General features: G+C 45.4%; 1 protein-coding gene across 1 annotated transcript; it reads left to right on the top strand.

Moving 5' to 3' along the window:
- Nucleotides 1-9046: 9046 nt before the first annotated feature.
- LOC120675090 (phospholipase A1 EG1, chloroplastic/mitochondrial-like) lies at nt 9047-10412 on the top strand. The gene has a single exon (XM_039956179.1). It carries the CDS (start codon nt 9047-9049, stop codon nt 10178-10180), a length of 1134 nt encoding a protein of 377 aa, XP_039812113.1. The 3' UTR covers nt 10181-10412.
- Nucleotides 10413-25286: the final 14874 nt, after the last annotated feature.

The following is a 25286-nucleotide window of genomic DNA, read 5'->3' as shown; positions in this document are numbered from 1 at the left end:
CTTGCTCTGTCGCTCGCTGGTCTCCAGCTTGTTCATCTTCTCAAGAAAAAAAAACTATGTTGGATCGGGAGAGGGAGACGTTCGGTTGTGATGCTAAAAGTAGGATGCCGTGACATGTCCCAAGTGCGTCACCGTATATTTTGTTGCTTGGGAACATAGGCCTTCGATGATCCGGCACGGCTCATGGAGCTCTTGCTTCTTTTCGTTCTTCATTTTAATTTTCTGGTTTCTTTTCCAGGAAAAGGACACCCAACCAACCTTCAACGAGAAATGCTCCCAGTGCATTACTGTCATATTCGGAAAAAAAAGTAATTCAAAATACCAGGAAATATGACGTCAGGCCTAAACCCGCCCGGGCCCCTCGAGAAAGCTGAGCTTTTCAGGATCCGGGCATGCTTAGCTGCTGCAACCTCGATTGGGAACCACCTATTGTTTCCACTTGCGGTTTACTTCAAATATTCTATTTAATCTTCATCAGTTGCTTGTTCAATTATCTGAGTGAGATTCCTGCCGATCCAACCCGGAGTTCCCAGTTGCTTTCTGCCAGGATTTGTTCGTCCTGCTCTTGCAAACTGCCTGGCCCTTCTCAGTTTTTTTTAGATGCATGTATTCGTTGGGAACAAAATCATGGGAAATGCAGTGCATGAGCAGCCAAAACATACGCGGATCTCGCAGCTTATCTGGTCAATCGCTTCATCTCATCTGCCTTCACCAAACACGCGGCCGCATTTCGGCTTGTTTTCCCATTTCATAGCCCAAGTCGTCGAAAAAGATAATGTAACTCGAATTGGAGGTGTCCACAATAATGATAGTCCACATAATGTTAGGAGCCACATAGGTTCCTTTCTTTCGTGAATCATGATCGACGTGGTATTGACATGACAAATGGATTCGTGACACAAGAACGAACGACCTGTCTGCACCAAACCGAGCTCGGCATATTTACCAGCAAACGACAAACAAAGTTTTCACTATTTAACTAGGCACCTATCAACAGATCCTACTGTCATGTCAGAATATTTCGACATTTCGTTTTAACCTGATATATCTTGCATAAATATCACAGCTCTTCTTTTATAGGAGTATACCAATACCATAACTTAAGAACCTGTGAACCCGTAAAAATCATGATATTTTTCTTTTCTGTGTTCCAAACAGGACTAAAAGTCTTCAAAATTCGATTCTGAGAGTCCATTTAGCGATCAATCGATACAGAAGCTGGAATATGTTTAATATATTCCAATTCTAAAAAATAACCGCAAAAGTGGCATTTTATCTTGGACTGGGATCCTGACTCCTGATGGGTTTTTCATCTTAACGATGCCACTCTGTTTTAGCTGTGACCACCCTAAGGAAGAAAATGATTCTAATCCGGACCGACAGTTCATACACGCAGGCATGGCCAGGACCTTGCGTATCCAACAGAATACAGAATCCGAACTGAAGCAGATCACGCGACCAGCGAAAACTGCATCCCATTGGATGCTCAGGATCTCGGAGGCATCCGTGCGCCACGCTCCTGGCGTGGCATGCTTGATTGAGCAGGACAAAAATCCTCCGATCCCAGCTAGCAATGCAGGAAAAGCCTAATAAACAATGCGATAATCTGATCTCCTCTGCTCATCAGACCACCCGGGATGATTCAGTTCAACAACTTCGGTTTTTTTTGTAGTACCCCCTTGTCGATCAGCACTCTCCATATCCTTTGTTCTATCCAAGTCACATCGCCATTGCAAATCTTTTAAAAAAAATTAATAAATTTGAGATAATTTTGGAGTTGATATCAATATCAGCAAATCCTTCACCGATTCCCGATGCGTTTCTGAACTACTATTAGCTAGCAGGAGACAGCTTGGGGGCATGGGCATTTTTTGTTTTGCTATGTTGCAGGTGAACTTCTCAGCTTGCAATGCAATCCAGCTGCACATACAGTTGTACGCAGTGGGCGCTGCTCCCGCATTGAAGCTCAACAACCACTACTCGATCGGGCTATAAGCTGATGAAAAGAAAAAGGGTGTAGAGTGTAGACCCTTGCCGGCTGCCGCCCATAATTCCATACGCAGCAATGGCAGTCAAAGGATGGACGATGCGGAAGAGAAGAGAAAAAAAAAAGAGCCAGGCATTCAGCTGGACAACACCCCGGGGGGATATTTTGGTGTTCTGGACACTGGACTGGTCATGGCAGCGTCGGTTCTGAACGTCCAGTCCGATCTCTGCCAGCCGGGATCAACGACGAACGCCGGACGAAAAAGAAGAGCCGGCGATGGGGCGGATCGGCGTCGCCGGTGGCAATTGGCATGTCCCTTGCGCATGAATATGATTGCGCTGGTCGTCGTCGTCGTCGTCGTCATCAGCCAATCAGTCCCGGCCCAGACATGGGGATCGGATTCGAGGCCGACGGATGCGCGTCAATCAATGGGGGGATCCTTTTCGGGTCGTGCCTGTCGCCGGGACAGGACGCGACGGGGTCTCGGCGATCTGGACGGCCAATAGCAGGCCAGGTCGGCCCGGGAGCCGTCAGCTGCGTAGGTAGCTCCGTCGACGGGGACGGGCCCTGACAGCTCGGTGCAGCAACTGTTCACTCTCGCTCTCACTCGATCGACGCATCCTGCCGTCTCCATCTGTCAGCCCTCGGCGTCCCCCGCGGTCGCCATTGGCCGCCGGTGCGTGCTGCACTGGCGCTAGCGATGGCAACGGGTCGGGTATGTTGCGGGAAGAGCAAATATCCGTCCGCGACAATACCGAAACTCTAAAGCATATCCATACCCGCGAAGTCTAGTGGGTAAAATTTTATACCCATACCCACCGGGTACGGGTCGGGTTTCGGGTATCCATCGGATATTTTAATAATAGCATAAATAACCTATCATTTGATCGAATTGACTATCATATTTTAAATTTATCATCCATATAGACGAACGCAAAGCATTAGTAGAATGAAACGGATCATCTTGCACCTTTTTTTTCTTATTTTTAACATCTATTTTGTAGTTGTATGTAAGTATATGTATTCAATTCTAGTTATATATTTCATCCAAAAAATGTAACAATAATTATACGCTTCACTACAAATAATAATCAAAATGTATATGTCATTTTCACATCAATTAGTTCACACAATCTCACTATCCATCTATTTAGTTCATACAATCACAAGAAAATGAGACAAAATTTGTGAATGATATGAGTTCACTAGATTATTTTTTATATTTCGGGTACCCGTTGAGTACCCGCGGGTAAAACTTTTTACCCGCATTCTACATGTAGATAAAATTTTATACCCATACCCATACTCGCGGGTAAAATTTCATACCCATACCCTCACCCGTCGGGTCGGGCACCCGCGGGTAAAATTGCCATCCCTAGGGTGCGCGAGGGCGAGGGGCGAGCTACAGCCCAGCCTGCAGATGACCTGGTCGGCCGGCTGTTCCTTTCGCCTCAGATCGTCCACGGGAAGCCGCTAGCTCTATAGCTCCTCCGATCGACTGGCAGTTGCACTGGCACTGGGGCGGTGTTTTGTTACTACAGTGAATTTTTCACGCACGTTTTCCGAGAAGAAAATCTCGCATGCATGGAGTACAAAATGAAGTTTATTTGCAAAACTTTTTCAGTGATGGGTATAACTTTTCGAGACGAATCTAATGACGGTAATTAATTGATTATTTGCTACAGTAATACTGTAGTAATCACACGGTCAAAGACCTCATTAGATTCGTTACGAGATTTACACGGGGTTGTGGAGGTGGTTTTGTAATTAGACTTTATTTAATACTTTAAATTAATGGTCAAAGGACCAAAAAGTTTTCGCGAAAACTTTTACACCCCAAATCAAACACGGCCCACAGTGTGTTTGTAGGACTCCAATTGATTTCTGGCCTCTCCAATTGATGAGATGCCAAATTGTTTTTGTTGCGTTACTGTGTGTGATGCGGCCCAACACGTACGATCGTCTAATTTGAGCCAGCCAAATCAAGGGTAACCTAACCGGTGGGAACCGGTCCGGTTTGACCGGTTACCGGTCAAACCGATCCGGTCCGGTTCCGGTTCCGGCCGGTACCGGACCGGCCAAAATTCAAATTTTAAATTTGAATTCAAAAAATGAAAAATTACCAAAAAATTCCTAAAAATACTTCAAGGTGTGATGAATCTAATGGTGTCAAATTTTCTCAAAAATTCATTCATTTAGTATAGTTTGTGAGAATTTAAAGTTAAATCAAAAAAGAAAAAGAAAAAAAATGGGCCGGCCCATGAAGGCCCACCGATCAAACCAGTCAAACCGGCTGGTAAACCGGTCAAACCGGTCGGTAAACCGGTAAAACCGGCCGGTAAACCGGTTGCACGGGAGCATTTGAATTTCAAACCGGTCAAACCGACCGGTAAACCGGTAAAACCGGTCAAACCGGCCGGTAAACCGGTCGGAACCGGTTGCACGGGAAAATTTGAATTTATTTGAATTTGGATTTGAATTCAACCGGTTTCCACCGGTTACCGGCCTAACCGGTCCGGTAAACCGGTACCGGAGAACGGCAGTAACCGGTTTCCGGTTGGGAAATAAAACCCTGGCCAAATAGCCGATGCTAGTAGCTTCTAGAAGGAATATACATTTCAGAGACGGAGACGAGATCATGACTGGTTTCTAATTTACTGTTGATCAGGAACCAGAGAGGGATGCATGTTAATCAGAGAATGCCGCGACCACGGCATGTGCATCAACCGACATTCTATGGCTCTATGCCATCGATCGATGATTCATAGGTGGTAGGTGCGTTCATCAAGCAGATCGAGAACTTTTTCTTCGATGTTCTTGCATTGGTTCTTGCAGAGCATACTCTGTTCCAAGTTCTGCGAACACAAGTGAGGTATATGATATGAATGGTGTTTTAATTTGTTTGCTAACATAGCTAGAGAATCGATCTTTAGTACCGGCTAGTAACTTCCGTAAGTATCCGATGGCTCATCGGTATCGATTGGCTTTTTTTACGCTGCCGCAGTATGTAGATCACCGATTCACCGCTTACTTGTCATGCACGACCCATTTTTTGTTCCGCACCGAGCCATCAAAAAATCAGGGCCGGCCGTAGGTACTAAATGGTTTTGCACTTAAAAAATAAAGAAAAAAAATTAAGGATCGGCTGGAGCTGATTGGTCGATACTAACGCGCGACGAAAATTCATTTATCTAGTAGTGTAACGATGTGTAGATCGTTGCCAATAAGGCAAGAGATAACTAACTTATTATAGACACACACATACATACATATACACACGATAATGTTATTCTACACCCTAGATGTAGAATGTTATTCCACACCCACCTTCTATTACTAGCACATGTGTGCGTGCACGCAAAAAGGTATAGTATGGTTGCATTCCATGATTGTCCAACATGAAGATATGGTCTTCGCTGGCCAATAAGAATTAAGAACCAACATATCCTCCGATGAGTATATAATACTACAATGCATGCACATCTGATCCGAAGGGATGTATGAATGTACATCAATGTATGGTTCCGTGTCCTTTTCGGTCCACTTTTCGCGAGAGCTACTCCTGGGATTGGATTTGATATTATCCAACATCCAATTGGACTTTGGCATTGAATCTTGCTGGATTTGGATCTAGTTGGACATGGATAATCTATTTGCTTTAGATCCAAGTATCGTTGGATCTCTTTGGATAGAAAAATAGGATAATCCAATTCATGTTGGGTTTCTCACCTCCCGTGCGCATGGCCGGACACAAGCAGCAGCAGCAACAAGTGGCGGGGGTGTGGAGTTGCGGGCCGTGTCGGCGGCGGATGCGGCGTCTTGACGGTGCACGGTGGCGTTGGGTGCGCTGCGTGCAGAGACTGTGGGTGACAACGGCGGCAATGTGGACTGTCAGTTCAGGGAGCCGAGGCTGCGCGCCCCTGCGGCACGGTCGTGCGAGGAGTCTACGTGGTTGGAGATGGCGAGATGCTTCACAGTATCAGCTCCTTGCCGGCGAGTTTGCCGTGGTCAAGGAAGACGTCCAGATGATGTGCCTGCGGCCGCTTATTTGTGGCTCCTTCTTCATGTTTGGATTTTGGATGGTATTGGATGGATTTGGATTAAATGGAATAGGATTGGACTAGATTGGATTTCAGAGACTAATTGCTAGGATTGGACTGGATGGATGCTGATTTTAGATGGATTTCAATTGGATTCACACGATTGGACTTTGGATATCAATCCAATACCAGGTATAGCGAGAGCAAATGAAGCTCACATCGATCATCCCCAACCAACCCAACAATCATCAAAGCCCAAAAGCTCAAAAGGAAGGCCACGTTACCTACGTAAGACGACGATGGTGACGGCACCATAGATCGATCGCCACTAGATCCGCAATCAATACAGTACACCGTCGTCGTTATGGGGCGGGGTCATGGGCTCAGATCATACGGCTCCGATCAATCTTGATTGCCCCCGTTGGCGCGCGTAGGAAACCATCTCCATCGTCTACTTGAATACGCTTCGCCTCAGCTCACTTCAATTCCGTCGCCGTACGCCTCCTTTTTGCATCGACAGGTGGGTCCAACATCTTCTTCTTCTTGGGATGAAAAGGCGAGTAGTGTTTCCATACTCTTTCTTTGAAAAAGGAAAGGTTACAATAATACGTTGGAACAAAAGTAGGAATTGATATTTAGCCTGGCACGCCTTGTATAGTATAGCACACACGGATCAAAATTGTTTGATTTTTTTTACTTTTTTTGGCGGAGCACGTGCATGCATATCGGACCAGCTAATTTATGGTCGCCTGTAAAATAAGCTGTCGTGCGGTTGATTTTTTGACAGAGGCTAGCGACTTCTGTTTTCCGAAAAAATTATCGGCTTTCGTGCAAATTGATGATGGCGCTCCGTTCCATTATCTTCAGGCTTCCACGTGCCAGCGATTCTACATGCATATTCCTCGGTTCATCTAGTCCCCACTCGAATCCCATGCAGCCACGCTTGCTAAGCTCGTCCAATTATCTTTGTGACGGTCGATTTCATAAATAAAACTATATAAGTAAAAAGATTTACATGATGAAAATTATCAAACAATATGTAATAAAAAAGAGAGAAAGCAAAAGTTTGAATCAATATTTTCTGTCCAAAAAAGATTCCGAACAACAAAAATGAAAAAATTTATGATTAAAAATTAGAAATAAAGTTTTTAAGAAAATATTTTGGATAAAATTTTGTGGGAGAGAAAAAATTCGAGGAAGAAATTAAACACACAAAACTTTGTGAAAAAATAACACAAAAATACCTAGGCAAAAAACTTTTGGAAACAAACATCTTGTCAAGAATTTGAAGCAAAAATTTCAGGAAAAAGGAAAAAAGCAAAAGTTTGAATCGATACTTTTTGTCCAAAAAGATTCCAAACATATAAAATGAAAAAAAATAAAATGGAGTAAAAATTCGGAAACAAAATTTTCAATAACACATTTTGGAGGAAGAAAAATTGGAATCAAAATTTGTGGGAGAACAAATATTCAAGGAATAAATTAAACACACAAAACTTTGTGAAAAAGAAGAGAACACAAAAATACCTAGGAAAAAACTTTTGGAAATAAACATTTGTTTCGAGAATTTGAAATAAAAGTTTCAGGAAAAAAATTATAAAGATAATTCATAAAATAAAAAAGTTGGATCAAATATTATAGAACGAACTAAATAAAAGAAAAAGAAAAAATGGTCAGCGGCGAACTTCGCCTCGCCGGCGCATGAATCAGCCCAGGAGGAGTTCGTCGGATTGGCGGTAGAGCACTTATCCGCCTGGGCAGAGCTTGCCGAGGCCCGCCGCAACACCTGTCCAATATTGCTCTTTAATTTCTATGTTGACACGTAGGCGCAAATCCATTTCATAGGGGGGAAAACTGCCATCATATTTAAAATTTCTTTACCAATTATTTCCTTTTGTGGGTGCAAATTATACATTATGTGAGAACCCAATCAAAGTCTAATTTTAAGACATGGCTAAAATGAAATAAGCTTTGTATCTTCCGTATATTAGTGTAATGGCTTGTCCTGTTTGTTTGTAGAGATGTTGAACTAAGTATCTAAATCATAACCAAGCCATTTGATGGAGATGCTAGCCATCTAGATAATTTTGCCGCGTTTGAGGATTTGGCTTTAATATAGCTTAATCTAGACATGTGCTAGACGGGTATGCTTAAGTCGTCCAGCTTGTACTCGGAAAATGGACGCTACTATGATATACGTGCACACGCGCTAGCTTCTTATCATAAGGTTAGTATTATTTGTTGCACATGGCTAATTTATAAGTAAAATGTGAATAATGTATAATGGTCCATGGATGATCGAAGGTGAAAGGGGTGCATGAACGTTACTTGTATATAAGCTCGTGTTAATTAAATCTATACAAAAAAAATTATTTTATTTTTGGAAAGTTTGTTTCGTCCAAATAAACAATAATAAGTTTCTAATTGCGGAAATTTTGTCAAAATTCTTAGAGGAATGTTTGTAAATCCGATTACTGAGCTGAAATTAAAGTTGAAGGTTAAATGCTTTCAAGTTTGCAAATGTCTTTGTTGATTATTATTATTTTGCAAAAAGAACTACACTGGTTCCTGTTGCTGTCCACGATCTTTTCTAGATCTATAGTTTGGCAACAAAATGAGGTATGCTGGTAAGTCATCAACCTGCGCAGGCGCGTATCACATATCAGCTCTGGCCCCTCTCATCAGTCATGGTTGCTTGCTGCCATTCTTCCTCTCGACGTGGCTCAACGAGGAGAAGGCACATGTGCCCATGCTCAATGCCCATAAATATATGTGCGCGCCCCAACTCCCGGTCGCGGTCCAGTACCAATCCCGTGCAGGAAGCCAGGAACAAATGGCCTCCACTCCCACGATCCAGCCGCGATGCAGCCTTCGCCACCACGCCACGAGCCCACGGCGCTCCAAACCGTGCCGCGCGCGCGTCGCGGTCGCCGCTGCCGCCACGGCTAGCGCGGCGGCGGCGGCGCCGGCCGCCTCGGTGGCGAGGGAGAGCGCGCGGAGGACGGCGTCGGTCGCAAGCATGTGGAGGCAGGTCCAGGGGTCGCACGACTGGGACGGCCTGCTCCAGCCGCTGCACCCCGTGGTGCGCGACGAGGTGGCGCGGTACGGCGAGCTCGTCGGCGCCTGCTACAAGGTGCTGGACGCGGACCCGTCGTCCGCGCGGCACATGTGCTGCAAGTACGGCAAGGAGAGCGTGCTCGAGGAGGCCGGCGTGGCAGGGGCCGGGTACGAGGTGACGCGCTACATCTACGCCACGCCCGACGTGGGCGCGGCGCCGTCCACCAGCGGCCGCTCCAGCTGGGTCGGGTACGTCGCCGTGTCCACCGACGAGATGACACGGCGGCTCGGCCGGCGCGACGTGCTCGTCTCGCTCCGCGGCACGGTGACGCAGGCGGAGTGGGCGGCCAACCTCATGAGCGCGCTCGAGCCGGCGCGCCTCGACGCGCGCGGCGCGCACCCGGACGTCAAGGTCGAGTCGGGCTTCCTGAACCTCTACACCTCCTCCGCCGAATCCGCCGGCGGCATGGGGAGCTGCCGGGACCAGCTCCTCCGCGAGGTGTCCCGCCTCGTCACGTCTCTCTCCAGGGACCACCCCCGCGAGGACATGAGCGTCACGCTGGCCGGGCACAGCATGGGCAGCGCCCTCGCGACGCTGCTCGGGTACGATCTCGCGGAGCTCGGCCTCAACCGCGACGCGTCCGGGCGCCGCGTGCCCGTCACTGTGTTCTCCTTCGGCGGGCCGAGGGTCGGCAACGCGGCCTTCAAGGACCGCTGCGACGAGCTCGGCGTGAAGGTGCTGCGCGTCGCCAACGTCCGCGACCCGGTCACCATGCTCCCGGGCGCCCTCCTCAACGAGGGCACGAGCGGGTTCCTCGCCGGCTGGGGCGGCGACCGCTACACGCACGTCGGCGTGGAGCTGGCCCTCGACTTCCTCAGGCTCCGCGACCTGGGGAGCGTCCATGACCTCGGCGCGTACGTGTCGTCGATCAAGGCCAGAACCTGCGGCGAGGCGCAGAATGCGGCGGCGGACGGCCGCGGCGGCGTTCTCGCCAGGGCGATGGAGTTCGTCGAGGGTCAGCGCGCCGCCGCGTTCGCGTGGAAGGAGGCCGCCCTGCAGATGGGCGGCCTGGTGCAGACTCTCGGCTTGATCTGACGGCTAGGAGCTTCTCTTTTTTGCTGGCCAATGATTGTTGACCCTCTTCTCTGAATCATTTTTGGAGGGCATAACAATCAGTTAGTCACGGTCACGTCCCTTTTTGCTGTTTTGTCTAGGCCGTAGAATAGGTGAGAACCAGAGTTTCTCCCTTTTTGTTGGAAAGACATGCTTCTTTTCCTTGTAAATGCTTACACAATAGGCAAGATGGATTCCCATGTCCAACTCATAGATCATCCAGTGTGTTTTCTTTTTTCCGGATAAACTATGTTTTGACGGAGCCTTGCGCTCCTCCACTCATTAAAAAAAACTCGACCTGCGAGGGGTAAGCCGCCCCCAGACATTAACGTAAGAAGAAGGACCTCTCACGCATCCCGAGAAAACCCCCGAACCCTTACCCCACTCTTACACAGGGACGCCGTAACCCATACCATAACCCGTGTGAGAGCGGGCCGAGGTGAGCCGGGACCGATTTCCATGTGCTTTGGCGTGTAGGCAGGTGAGGGGATTTTTTTAATCTCAGCCCGAAATTCACTCCCACTGAAAGTCGAACTCAGAACCTGAGGAGTGCTACTGAGGCCACCTAACCAATCCGGCTAGGCACCCTTTCGCCGCTCCTCCACTCATCACTCGCTTTTGTGACCAACAGATGCTGTCCACAATTTGAGTTGCATATATTTTTAGTTTTGTTTAAGGTTTGGTAAGTTACGATTTTAGGGTCTCAACTCATATTGGAATCCCTATCTAACGGGGTCAAAAAGCGAGATGGCCATTGGATCCCTGTCCAACGGCCACCAAATTTGTATGAGTTAATTCTCTGAATGCCATTGAAATTTTCGTCAATCCCTTGAATGCCACTAAATGACATTGAAGGGATTTTTTTTGTCTATGACATGTGGGGTCAATGACAATCAAGGGATTAGCTAAAATTTTAATTGCATTGAGGGAATTGGCCCAATTGTATTGGGCGCCCAAACATATCTAGGTTCGCTGCAGTTGCCACAGTCCTGCTTCAATTGCTTCAATTACACGGCAGCGCCGACAAAAAAAGTGTCCTCAAACTGATCGAGCATGGATGTTTCATATTCAGGGCGTTCTGAATCGTAATCAATTTCTTGGTCCATCTACAAAGGTAGTGGTAGCATTGCGCTCTTATAAGGTCGGTGCAACTCGTTAGCCATATGGCTAAACCGCCGTTTCTAACTGTCAAATTTGGTTCAAAAATTGTTTGATTGCTATAACCCGGCTATATTCAACCAAGATCAAACATAAAATCCCATTAGTAACAAATTTGCAAGGCAGTCTTACCCCGGTGATTTGAAAACCGCAGTGTTACATAAATATCGTCAGGTCAGGTACATGAAAATGACATGGAGCAACCAAATTCATTTCGACATAGCCAAACAGCCCAAACATAGAGCATCCGGATCTTTTTCCCAGATTGCGCGCCTACATTTCGCAGCCAATTTCCCATCATATGTGGCCTTCTTATCTGGGAAGAAGGGTACTTGAGGCTGGCAACTTTCGGCTAACTGCAATTTCCCAGCTCGCATCACGCCGATCAACATCCCCTGCCCCGAACCTGCCTCTGATATTTATCCGCCATGGAACGGGCGGGGTGATGGCGGCGTTGTTTCAGAGTTCAGTTAGGCCAAGAGGGAGGGGCTCGTGATGAAATCAGCCGCCCGACAATGCACCCGCCATGCCGGTTTCGCTTGCCGTTAGTGGGAAAGAGTGTGCGGTTCCAAACTTCCGAGCTCCCCCAGTTGCGTGAGACCGAGCTCGTTGTTCAGTGGACTGCTCAGAGCCTCAGAGCAAGTCCCAGCAGAAGCCCCAGTGTGATGTGTTCGTCAGTGTCAGTCTCGCACCATCTGCGCTTTCGCATGGCCACAAGGCGGATCCCCCAAAATCGGCCTGCCACGTCATGTGGGGTCCTCGGCAGGAATAGTTTCATCCACTGATCGGTTTGCGCGCTGACAGACTCCCTCCGTTCCAAAATTAGCCGCTAGATCTTGCCCGGAACACGGCATGACACCGCGTCACCCGCTGAAAGGCCCCGGTTTGGTTACCCTTAGCTGGAGATGCCAGGAACGCTTTTGCCGGGAACGGCAACCCGCAATGGAAAGGATGGACGGACAGGGGCGTGCCCGGGCGCGGTTCAGGTTCAAGTTGAGCAGCGCGCAGTGTCGCTGTCGAGCGCTGGGTGGCACCGCCGGAGGTAGATGTTGCACCATTAACAGATTCACTCCAGCCGGCAATGTTGCATGTTTCTGGAGCTGCATGTTTGACAGCCACACCCTAGATAGCAGCCACGCATTGCAGGATTCACAAACACCCCAGATAGCAGTCATGCATTAAAAATAATTTTTTTGCTGGTCTACAGTGTAGGTTGATGTTCTATAATTGGTGTTTTAATTTTGGTTTGCAGATTTACTACAGTTATTGGAGGCAACTCAACCAACAGATATCATGTCCACTGATCTGCATGCGACTGGTTTGTTAAAACACACTACACCTCAATTGTGGAACTAGAAATGGTTCTCAAATTATTTCATGGTGTGCAGGCGTCTTTGCACTGCCTCGGCTCCGCGTGCGCCGCCCTTTCTGTCGCCACTGCCGATTATGGGTGGGCGTTCGAGTTACCCGAAAAATTCGGGTCGGGTATTTCAGGTTTTTTGAAATTCGGGTTTTCAAAAATGCTACCCGAAGTTTACTCTGAAAAATCAATACCCGACATTTCGGGTACCCGAAAATTCGGGTTCGGGTTCGGGTTTACCCAAAATACCCGATAAAAAATCAGCGAGCAAGGAAATTCTGAGAAGATAAATTAGGGTAGAACAGCAAAATAAACTCAATAGCTTCTCCTAAAATCTATTGCCTGCTCCTATCTTTGCATCCACGTCAAGATTGCCTGCTAGCTGAAACGGAAAAGAAAGAAGCAGATGAAAGGGAAAAAAAGGGAAAGAAATAACATATCCATTGAATCCTCCATCAGATCCCAGCATTGTCGATTCCCTCGAGAGGACCTAGCATCAAGCATCAACCAGCAAGTACACTTTTCCCAATACCATGCGCAGAACATCACCATGGGTTCGTGGCCGCCTGGGGCTCCAAGCAGTGAATGGAGTCCTCCATGAGGCAGCTTGCGGACAAAGATTGAAGAGACAGGACCTCAGCGCTCTCTATCACCTGCACGCCGCCGATCCCTCCTTGCTACCGCGCGCCGCCAGTCGTCATCGCTCTGGCCGCTGGTTAGATCTGAAGAAGGGATAAGGGGGCTCGGACTGAGGGCTAGGGTGGTTTGGGGGTAGACGGGTAGTGGGATGCTGCAAATGCAATGTAAAGAGGTCTCGGTGGGCTGCGGCGCTGCGCGATGGGCCTACAATGAATGACTTGGGCTGGGTCTTTCTGGGTGTTCGGGTTTTTTTTGGGAATTCGGGTACCGGGTTCTAAACCCGAACTACCCATAATAATTTCGGGTACCGTGGCTTGCTATCCGAAATAGTGTTCGGGTATTTCGGGTTCGGGTTTTTCGGGTTCAGGCTCGGGTTTTTCAGGTTCGGATTTCGGATTTCGGGTAATATGCCCAGTCATACTGCCGATGGCTTGTGCTTGCGTGGGTGATGCTCCTCACGTTTCACCTGCGCCGTTTCTGCCGATGCCCTTCGAGGTTTGCCATTGCCGTGACATTTCCCTACGTGTTTTTCGTAGTGTTCAATTCCCTACACCATCATGATTCTGGGTTGCATGGTGCCGTGTGAAACCTCGCCCAAGCTCACCCCGCCAGCTACCCTGCTAGCTACTCCACATCTCCGAGAACCATCTCGAGTCCTCACACGCGACAGAGCACCACCGGAACGGGGTTTCCGGCGGTAGCGCCAATGGCGCGGCGAGGAATGCATGAGTTATAAATAACTATACTACATGATTATTTTTTATTTTTATTCTTAAAACATCTAACAGTTAATACTTATATTTTACCTTAATAGATTGAAATATTTTGACTTGATAATAATAAAAATTATGAAAAATCTTATGATGGGTATGAACTTGACGGGGTATATAGTCAACAAACTTATGAGAACGTCGGATGGTCAACCATTCCAGCAAAGGTTCTATATTAATACAATAAGATGTTCTCTGTTATCACTCAACTTCTCCTTTACTAATAATGTTTTCAATTGCTCTACAAGATTCATGTGTTTTTTAGAAAATGGTTCCTAATTAAAGTTTTAAAATGTTATTTTAATGAGAGTGCAGACAACATCTCAGAAGATATAAGAGTTGTTGTCTACTCCATAAGATACATGGATGTCGAGAAGTATTTTTAAGTTCATTATTTCGAAATAAAATAGTGCCTCAGTTCACAATGACTCTGTATTAGTATTACTACTTATTATTTTATACTCTATAATATAATAACTACTGCATAATGATATTTTTAAATATAATTATTTTTTAAACATGTGATATTTTTTAAACACATGCATGTGGTACGTGCACCTCCACTAGTATAATTAACTAGTGAAACATATAGATGACACGTCGAACAAAGATTTGGGTAAAATACTGATATAGAAAAAACAATAAAATTTTATTTTAGGAATAAATAAAAGAAAGAAAAGAAAAAAATGAGAAGAGAAAAGCAAACCACAAATGTACCAACCATGTGCTACAACGCTCACGTTATCACAAAATCAAAGCGATCGGGACGCACACACAGTGACTGTGAGGAACCGCCCAAATTATTTCGATTAAACTAGGTTATCGTCCATTGATTAATCCCAACTTAAGCGAGATAATCCCGGTAGTCCCCGGTATGCGCCTTGAGCAACGCCCAGGATCAACCCGCATACCGTTTGTTCACATCATAGCAACCATCACAAGGATACATATGAGAGCAAAATTTTAAACTTTTGATTACAAATCTTAATCATCTTACAAAAATGCATGAAGTTAACTATAGCATAAGCAATTAAACACAAGAATTTTCAGCATCTAAAGGTTCCTTACAAACTAAGATGTATTCTAGGTCTAAGTGGATAACCTACCATGTTTTTCTTATGATTCAGAGTCTAAACATAGCGGATATTTAGAGAGTATTAAATAGCAATAATAATGTCCTTGCCCAAGACACCACTTGCATAAACTTTGAGCGAGTTCCACCGTCCATCCACTTTACCGGCTCCGGCGGGATGAACGTGGCGGTCACTTCTTAGGAGATAACCTGTAAAACAACTTAACGGCAACACCGTAAGTACATTTCGTGCTTGCAGGACTTATCCACAATACTATACATTTGGTGGATGCAAGAGGCTAGTCAAGTTTTAACATTGGTATATAAAAAATGCGAGCATAGTTGTCAAGTGAATAAGCAAAAGACATGGCATCTAATATTTCTATATCAAGCACCAATACAATTGTATAAGTAAAGTGATCATATAATTATGAGCTCAATCTTCCATAAGCCCTTCACGAAACTCTACGTTAAAGTCAAAGTACAAGAGCGTGATCAATATCCGAGAGCGCGGCTATTGCAATAGATTATAAACCCTGCAGGGGTGTACAACTTTTCCCACACGACACGAGACCATAGGCCATACGACTCGTCGATCCGTAAGCAATGATTCACGTGTCAACCGTTCGCATACCCATCCCCAACGCTGAGACGAACGGCCGGGATGGACAGGTGCAACGGAACCGCCGACTACACCCCATCACAAACCGCGCCGAATCCGCTCAGTGAAGGGTGTGCGTATGGTATTTAGCTTACCATCCCATTATAAAGCATGTGGCTTGTATGAAAAAGTGCTCAAGTATCAAAGCGATGACGCATTGGTCCTTAACAAACTCAAGCAAGTCTAAACCATTTGGATTCCACTTCCAACATGGCCCTACCACACTTGCTCAAGTCTCGATCCATCATTCATATCTTGCTCATGTTTTAATCTTTCTCATCTACTCAGGTATATTTAAGCAAACATCCTATAGCTCGCGAGTGATGGTGACCTTGCCATCTCTCGACTTCTACCGTAAGCTAAGCATGGCTAAGCAAATTAATTCGAGAAGTCTAAGCATGCATACTTTATCTAGTATAAGTTGTTCTAGAGCTATAAGGGAAACATGCCGAGCGGGTTCTACACAAATCACATGACTAGATAGGGTTAAGCCCATGCACAAGCAATACTTTATAATAGCAAATTAAGGATTCAAAAGTAAGGTTTGAGATACATAGGTGCCCGCCTTGGTACTCTGCAACCGCGACACTCCGGAACGTCATCCTCTAAGAAAGTAGAAAATGCATGAATTAGAAAGAATGCCAATGCATATGCTTATGATGAATTAGAAAAGATGTCATGAATGCATATGCTTATGAGATGCAATGATTTGTGAGAGGTAAAAGCTAACATGATTCAAGGTCATAAAGAAATCAATTCAAAGAGGTAAATAAGACCACACAAACATTACATAGGGTGGAGATACAAAACAATTACTCACACATTTGCACACACACTTTACAAGACAAGTTGTAACATGACGATACTATAGAACTAGTTATGGTATTACTAGTCATCATATAAATTAACAGTAAGTAACTCATTTCAACGTCAAGCATCAACCATAGGAGTAGTTAATGATTGCTATCAACATGGAGTGCAAGAGACTAGAGTATGCTCATACAAGTTAGGAATATTGTTATAGCTAAATTTAGACAATTCAAGAATTAATGGGTAACTCTAGCAACATCACATTTTAGTTAAGGCAAGATCATCATTATAAAGAAGGGAAGCTAGCAAATCATGTTCTATTTAATTTAGGTGACATCATTACTATAAGTTATTTCATGGAGGTTACTAACCACAAAAACATATCATATTTATTTTTAGTTATCGGAGAACGGTTGATAGCTCACATGAGCACAAGTGATTCACTAGGCATTTTGCAAGTAGATTAATCCTAGAACAACATATTCAAATTTGTATCCTCCTACAAACATCTAATGAAAGCTAGTATTTACAACAACATATCATGGCCATAGGTAATTAACAAGAGTGGTCTATGATTTTAGAAAGAGCATCATAAACTAATTAACTATGCATTCAACTAGGGAACAAGCTCTTAATTAATAAATTAGAAACTACAAGAGTATATAACTATTTCATAGGTGTTATTAATTTTAGACAGTAGATAAAGGTTGAGTAAAGTAAACAAAATTGGATTTAGAATTTTAGAGGTACATATGTATTTATTGTGCATCATACTATTTAACTAGTGTTAAGCAAACATGGATTAAACTGTACCAATCTATAAGCAATTCATGCAAAACAACATGTCTAATGGATAGTACACATCATAAGGAAGCTAGCAAAATTGGTTTTATAATTTTTGGACTAACAGAGAATTAATTATGCAATTTATATGATAAATACATATTAAATAAACTGAGAAAATAATATAATTACTTTGGGTGCAAACATATTTTTAACAGGTAGAGAAGATCAAGACAAAACCAACAAAATTTGTTTCACATCAATCGGAGCTATATTCAATTTTATACAAATTATGCAAGATGATGCATGCTATTGTGCTGCTACAGTACCGAGGACTGTCCGATCCGGAGGGGCGGACCGTCCGCCATACAAGCTCGAGATGAGTTCCAGAAACGCATCGGTTTTGTGTAAGATTTGGAAGTGAACGGCGGACCGTCCGGGGGTGGATGGCGGACTGTCCGCCGTAGAAAATTTTGGAGACATGTTTTTGTGCAGAGGCTCGGTCTTGAGGCCATGACTTGTCGGCCGAGGCTCACCGGCGAGGTCGCCGGCGGAGGCTCCGGCAACGGTTTCGAGTGCGGTTTGTTCCTATGAGTTTCTAAGGACATGGAGGATTTGTTTTGGCTAGTAGATTTGACATGCATGGGGTCTACGAAGCTCTAGGTCATCAATGGTGAAAAGTGTTGAAAGGCTATGGATGAGCCAGAGAGCTTGAATGAGGGCACAAGAGGAAGGGAAACGGCGAGGGGAGCTCACCGGAGATGAGTAGGTCATGAGCATGGAGCCACTTGTTGGAGTAGAGCGACATTGGTGTAGATCGATTCGAGTTTCTCCTTGAGAGCTTGGGGAAGATGAAGGAGAGCTTGGGGATGGCCTTCTCTTGGGTCTCCGGCGAGGAAGAGATGGTCGTGGTGGCGGAGAAGCTCGTCGACGTCGTCCTTGACTCGTCCTCCGTCGAACTCTGGCGAGGGGGTGGCGGATTGGGTGTGGGGAAGTGTTTCTTCCTCCATGGCTTGGTGGGGAAGAGTGCAAGAGGAGGGGAAGAGCTGGCTGTGGAAAAGTGAGGCACCAGGAAGGGAAGGGCGCTGGTGAGGTGGGGGGTCGGATCGGGTTAGGTGGGACATGTGTTGGGGTACGTGGCGCAGCTTCTATGCAGAAACGACACGCTCAGAGAGCTTCTGGCGGACCGTCCGCGGTAAAGGAGCGGACTGTCTGGGGAACAAAATCACGTAACATCCTGGTTCTATACAGAAACTTCTCTCTTTACTCCATTCTTCAAAACTGATCTTCCAAGCCTTCAAAAATCACGCCAATTTTTGTGTTGATACTAGAAATCAAGAGCAACCCATTTTGCTTGGAATTGGTAGAAAAGTTGTTGTAGATTTGAAATGAAAATTCTTCCTGGAATGCTATTTTTGGCTTCAAGATGGATTCATAAAATCCGGTAAAAATTACCTTAATTCTAGATTTTGAAAATAGTAATTTATAAAAATAACTCCCAACATAAGTCATATAATAAAAATGCAAGTTGCTTCACAAAGCATGAGTTTCAAAGGTATCAACAATTCAAAATTAAATTCAAATGTATTCAAATTAAGCACAAATTTTTCTCAAAGCTAAACAAAAATGCTCATTATGCGATGCTTAGCATGATAATTATATTTGGGTCGTTACAGTGACACAGCGAACTAGATGGCGTAGGGCGTAGGCTAGACGGTGAGTAAATGACAAATCATATCACACCAAGCGTGTAGGCTGGAAAAAAATTGGCCCAGCGGAATAAGAAATGAGCGGATGCGGGGAAAGAGTCGCTGCCACCCACGCGCGCGATTCTTAACATTAGCGGACATTTTTTCCTTGCTGCACAGCGAAGATTTCATGGGCCTCGATGACCTGGAGTCATGGGCCTTCTTGGGCCATGGTGTCGTAGTCTATGAGTCTTGGGCTTCGAGTGCTTATCAGGCACAGCCCAATTTCCCAAAGTAGAAGAAGAGAGATCAACCAAGTCGGCACGGAAGTGTTCTCCACCAGATAGATTAATCTAAAAAAAACATAGATAGATATAACCGCCTAAAAAAAGTTGAGGCTAAGCTGACTTTCTTCCTAATATTAGCAAAAGAAAAAGTGAGCTGACTTTCAGGTTTGAACAGAAGGCAATCAATGGTCAACTTGGGGAGACGACCACCGCATATAAACGACTTGGAACTACAGTGCCTACGGGTCCTTTGATCTGGAGCGAGAGACAGTTGACTTTGAACAGCAAACACTTTACTTTCCAATGCAAGGAGAAGACGACTTTTGAGCGAAGTAAACACTTCTGCAGACTTTTACGAGCTAGAAGAGCAATGTCGGCATGTCGAGGGTCTGGTGCTGGAGTTGTTCTACAAGGGGGGTTGGAATTTCAAGAGACGGAAGTACTAGTTGCTTGTCTTCTTGTGTTTTGTTTGGTTTGAATTCTGCTGTTTGAAGTTTATTATGGCGTTTGCTAAGCAATCTGTGCACTGCATTTCTTTTGTTGGTTGTGGACTCTCGCCTGTGAGATGGCGAAACCGGATTTTCCTTAATCTAGAAAAAAAAAATCTAAGCCCGGCCGTAGCCGTACACCTTCCCCCCGTGGCCCTGGTGTCGCATACGTGGCCGGCGGCGCGCCATGATCAGCCTGTCCAACTAAACGATGCCGAACCGGCACCGATAATTGCTTGGCGCCACGCCACTTGTTCGCGCACACGCCGCGGCCCGTGACGGAGGTGCAACTGCCAGCAGGGTACAGATGCCGAGATGCGCCGACGGGCTTCCCGGCCGCCGCCAGAGATTCTTTTTTTTTTTTGAACTTAAGCCGCCAGAGATTCGACCCCGTGCGCCGCGCCACATGCGCCCGCCCGGCCATCCAGAAATATTCTTGCCATGTGAAAGCATAACATCAGACTATTCGAGTGCCATGTCTCTGCAGGAATAGTTGGTCAGCCTCTTTACAGCTGCAGCAATACACTAGCATGGATTGAACAAGAAAAAAATCAAATTGATAAACAATGAGGCCCGTTGCGGTAGCCTATGGAGTTTGGACCAACAGAACCATTAACTTTTTTTCCATAGTTGCATGAAAACGCTATGCTTCCAACCTAGTCAAATCTGCAGAAAATTAAGGAATACAGATTCAGATTCAGGAAAATCCATATGTACCATTTCAAACGGAAACTAGTGTGGACATGCATTATTGCAGGTGGTATATATCAAAAGGAAATCAACCAACATAAGTGAGTGCAAAAATGGACCTAAGTTTCAGATTTGGACCCAATAGAATCAATCACCTTACCCTGTGAGAAACACAATACACGCCTTGTTTGAAATCGCTATCCTTCAAGCTCAGTGAAATCTGAAACAAAAAAAGACAAGTTACATAAGCTACCAGTTCAGAAATCGTTATCCTGTAATCATAATTGAAGGCAAACTTACATTAGCCCAAAAACTACCAAGCTGCTATCCAATTCAGAAGTACAGGAACTAATACATTGAAGAAAATTCACTGATACAACAAAGGGACATACCAATCTCTTGGTTATCTATGCAGTCCTTCGAAAGAAATTCTGAATAAAAAGAAAAGAATAATATTAGCAATTATGACACACATAAGGCAGCACTTCTACTCAATTATAAAACTATACCTTCTCTAATCTCCTCATAGGTTTGAATCTCTTCAGCGACATCTCTTGCACTCACTTTACTTTGAGAGGATGTCTGTAGCCAACTTTGCGAGCAAATCAAAGCTTCAACCGTGCTAGTCGATAAACTGCAGCGAAGAGGATCTATAATACGTCCACCCGTGCTAAAAGCTGACTCCGAAGGAACCGTGGAAGCCGGAACAGCAAGCACATCCTTTGCCAAAAGGGAGAGTATAGGATATTTATTGGAGTTCACTTTCCAATAATTTAAAATTTCAAATTCTTTAGTTCTCTTCTCCCGCTTATCAGCTAGATACCTTGTCAACTCTGAATCATTTAGTTCGCTCTCAACCTTCGCCATGTGTCGCTCAAATTGAGATGCTAGCATATCCCATGGATTCTCTTCATCCTCCTCATCTACATTGATGTGAACTGGATATTGATTTGAACCTCTATTTCTAGAAGAAGAGGCGTTAACTGATTCAACATAGTAACCAAATAATTCATTAAGAGCTGATTCAATTTTTTCAGCTAATTCCTTGCCTTCATCTGGTCCGTACATAAGCTCTAAACAAAATCATAAATATTGAAGCTTGTATTTGGGATCCAAAATGACAGCAATAAACAATAAGTAGTTCAGATTGCCTTCAGATTTCCAGTACTTGTCAAAAAAAAAATTCATGAGATATGCCATTGAAGATAATGTTGGATCTTCACCTCCAGCAATCTCAAGTAATTTTGCACGCATCAACATTATGTCATGGAAAACAATGCTTGAAATTACACGTAAAGAGACTGAGAGACGAGTTGTGACCTTTTCAAATAGTTTTAGGAAACACAGTATTCGCCTTGCAGTTTGCTAATCACCTGGACTGGGAGGATCTCTGTCTGGGAAGTATTCTTTGAATGGCTTGCACATTTTTGCCAATCTTGCAAAAACTTTCTCAAATTTTTCGGCATTCACCAACATTAAATAAGTAGCATTCCATCTTGTCTCCAAATCCAAGGTCAAAAGACTTCTGGTGGATATTTTCTCTAATTCTGCATATTTCTTGAAGATTTTCATTCTTGATGGTGAAGACCTCACAAATTTAACTGTAGTTCTTATCTTCTCGATAGAGTGATTATGTTCTTCCAGTCCACTCTTCACGACTAAGTTGACTATATGGGCGCAGCACCTCACATGAAGAAATTTATTCTTTAACACAACTCCATTCCAATCTTCGCACACACCCTTCAAGTATTCAATTAGCTTGTCATTGGAGGATGCATTGTCTACCGTGAGTGAATAGCCGATCAATACCCCACTCTAGCAAACATTCTTCAACCCATTTTTTCAAGCGTCTCCCCCTTGTGATCTGCAACTGAACAGAAATTGAGGATCCTTTTTTGAAGCTTCCAGTGATCATCAATCCAATGGGCTATTAGACTCATATAGTTTAAGTTTTGCTTTGAGGTCCAAGTATCTGTTGTTAGGCAGATTCTATGATTCTTCAAATTCTCCTTCAGTTTGGGCTTTTCTTCAATATATCGTTGCATGCAATCCCTTGCTACTGTGATTCTAGAAGGTGGTTCAAACCTTGGATGTAGCACTTTGGAATACCTTCTAAATTCTTCACCTTCAATAGATCTAAAAGGCATCTCATCAATTATAACCATCTCAGCGAGCGCTTTGCGGCAGTCTTCAATACTGTAAGATTGCTTGGGTGTCCCTTGGCCTTTCTTTTGCATGTCCTAACCCTTGAGTGGCTCTTCTGGGCATAAGGATCTTAGATGGTACCATAAGGTGCTCGTTCCATGAGTGGATCTATCACATGCATATACTTGTTTACAATATTTGCACACTACAACAGGATTTTGACCTCTCAATCCTGTATCAAAATGCTGCCAAACTAGTGATTTTTTCAAACCAACTCTTTTGCTTCTTTTCTGAAGGGAGGTCTGACTGGGAGAGCTAGTTAACTAGTATCCAACTGCAATAATAATAGGAGTAATAAATAAGATATCATAGTAAACCAATTATCCAGCTGCAATAATAATCTAACTGAATATTTGTGCTATTGTAAATTGAGATTGACACAAAAGCTTACATGTACAGAATTTGATCTGTGAACTGATGAAATTAATCTGTTTCGCTTCTTTGCTTCCAATAACCTTTTCTGCATATCAGTTAACCTATTCATTCTCTCACTGCTATTTTCTAGGGGATTTGCAGCAGCAAGTACTTCTAAAGAATGCTCTTCACCATCTAGTATAACCTGAAGAATTAATATGTTATTGATTTTTTTTGTAAACAGATACACTTCACCATTGTATGAACAAAACATATACACTTGGTCAAATGGTACTTCCTAAGATGTGACAAGCTGCGACTATGAACAAAACAGGCAAACACGCCCGGGTGGTCGTCACGGACCGCGCCAGGACCAACCGCACCGACCTCGTGCTCAGCAGCCCGGCCTTCGCCGCCATGGCGCGCCCATCCCTTTCTTTACAAACTAAACCTAATCTCGATATGAGCTAGGGTTCATGGGTAATGGAACCAACGACACAAAGCAAGGTTATTAAAACGATAAAACGACGAAATGAATAGAGGGTAGATTTTAACGAAACGATGGACGTTTTATCGTTTAAACAGACGTTTTAACGTCGATTTCACAAGAACGTTTTCTCGTGAAAACGTCGTTTTCACGACGTTTAAACGTCGTTTTAATAACCAGGACACAAAGAATAGAAGGAAAACCTTGTTAGCAGAGGTCTCCATGGGAAGATGCGGTGGCGAGTCCACATCCATGTCCAAGGAGTCACCAGCCATAGATGCAACAGCTTCCCTCAGATCCCACGCCGCCTCGGCCGCGAGCGCAGCCTCCACCTCGAGGCCGCGAGCGAGGCCATTGCGCCGCATCTTCGTCCGCCGCAGCCGCCCTCCGTAGCAGCCGTCCGTCCGCCGTCGCAGCCGGCCGCAACCGGCCGCCGCAGCCAGCCGCTACAGCCACCGCCGCCTTTTTTTTTCTTTCGATGTATTGGGGGATTGATGGTTTCACGGGTCGAAACCGCAAACCAAGGGAGCAGCGGACCATCGCTTGGATAACACCGGTCCGGCTCCAACCCATGCTGTGGACCGGGGACAACGGGTCGATCCGGATCGGGTGCGGGCCGGTACCCGGTTTTGCCGAACCGACGAACAGGGCGAGAATCTATGCACCTCCAGACTGGAAACCTGGGAAACACGAATGCACTTTTTGTGACGCTGTCAGCTGGCCGCACGCCTCGTCAAATGAAGGATTCCACGATGCAAAAATGGAGGGCAATAATTGTCCGAGTTCTTTCGACGATTGAGACCTGGCACTAGAAAAGCTGAATCGTGGAGTGTAGTATATTATCTGATCCGGATGAGCCGACAGCAGGTCGCCATTCCGTCCATTACCTAACCGGTTAACAACCCTATCGCTCGATGCAAGGGCGGCGGACGAACAAGAATTAAACAACTGAAGACAGATGAAAGAGGTGAAGGTCTGCTGGGTGTCTCTGCAGCTAGCTAGCTAGCTAAGCTAGTCGTCCATTCTTCTAGAGTCTAGACCTGAAGACTGATGAAAGAACGTTGGACCGCGATTCATAATTGCAGAACGGCCGGTACGGTGTTCTTCCGTGACGACCGCCCGCGACGACGGCAGAAAGTTCGCATCTGCACATGGCCTGGGTGTAAACCCGTGATCGCATCATCTGCTGCCGGCGGGAATGAATCCTGCGAGGAATGCCGCCTCAACAGCGACCGGGAAGAAGAATCGGGTCTGAAATCTGATGCTTTTCCCTCAAAAAGAAAAACAAAAGAAAATAATCCGATCTGATCCATCCTACTATCCGAGCGCCCTCCTACCCACGGCGGCGGAGGGGAAAAGGAAGGAGAAAGGGACAAGGCGGCGGGCCTTGGCCCAGGCCCGGAGGCCCAACAGAGTGGATAGGGCCGGTCGCGGGCCGGCCAGTCAGCGTTTATGAACGCGCACATGTCGGCTCGCACATGGCCGCCCCCTGACTTGGCGCCCCGGTCTCGGTCCACCTGTACATGTCGTCCCTCCCCCGGGTGGGCCCATCACCCGCCCCGGTGCGTGCACCCGCCCATCATCCATCCCCCCTGGCACCGGTGCCCTCCCCCAGCCGGCTCAAAAGCAGCAGCAG

The sequence above is a fragment of the Panicum virgatum genome, chromosome 5N (assembly GCF_016808335.1).
Source record: "Panicum virgatum strain AP13 chromosome 5N, P.virgatum_v5, whole genome shotgun sequence".
Taxonomy (NCBI): Eukaryota; Viridiplantae; Streptophyta; class Magnoliopsida; order Poales; family Poaceae; genus Panicum; species Panicum virgatum.
Note: the sequence above shows the minus strand (reverse complement) of the source record. Positions and strands in the feature narration are given on the sequence as shown.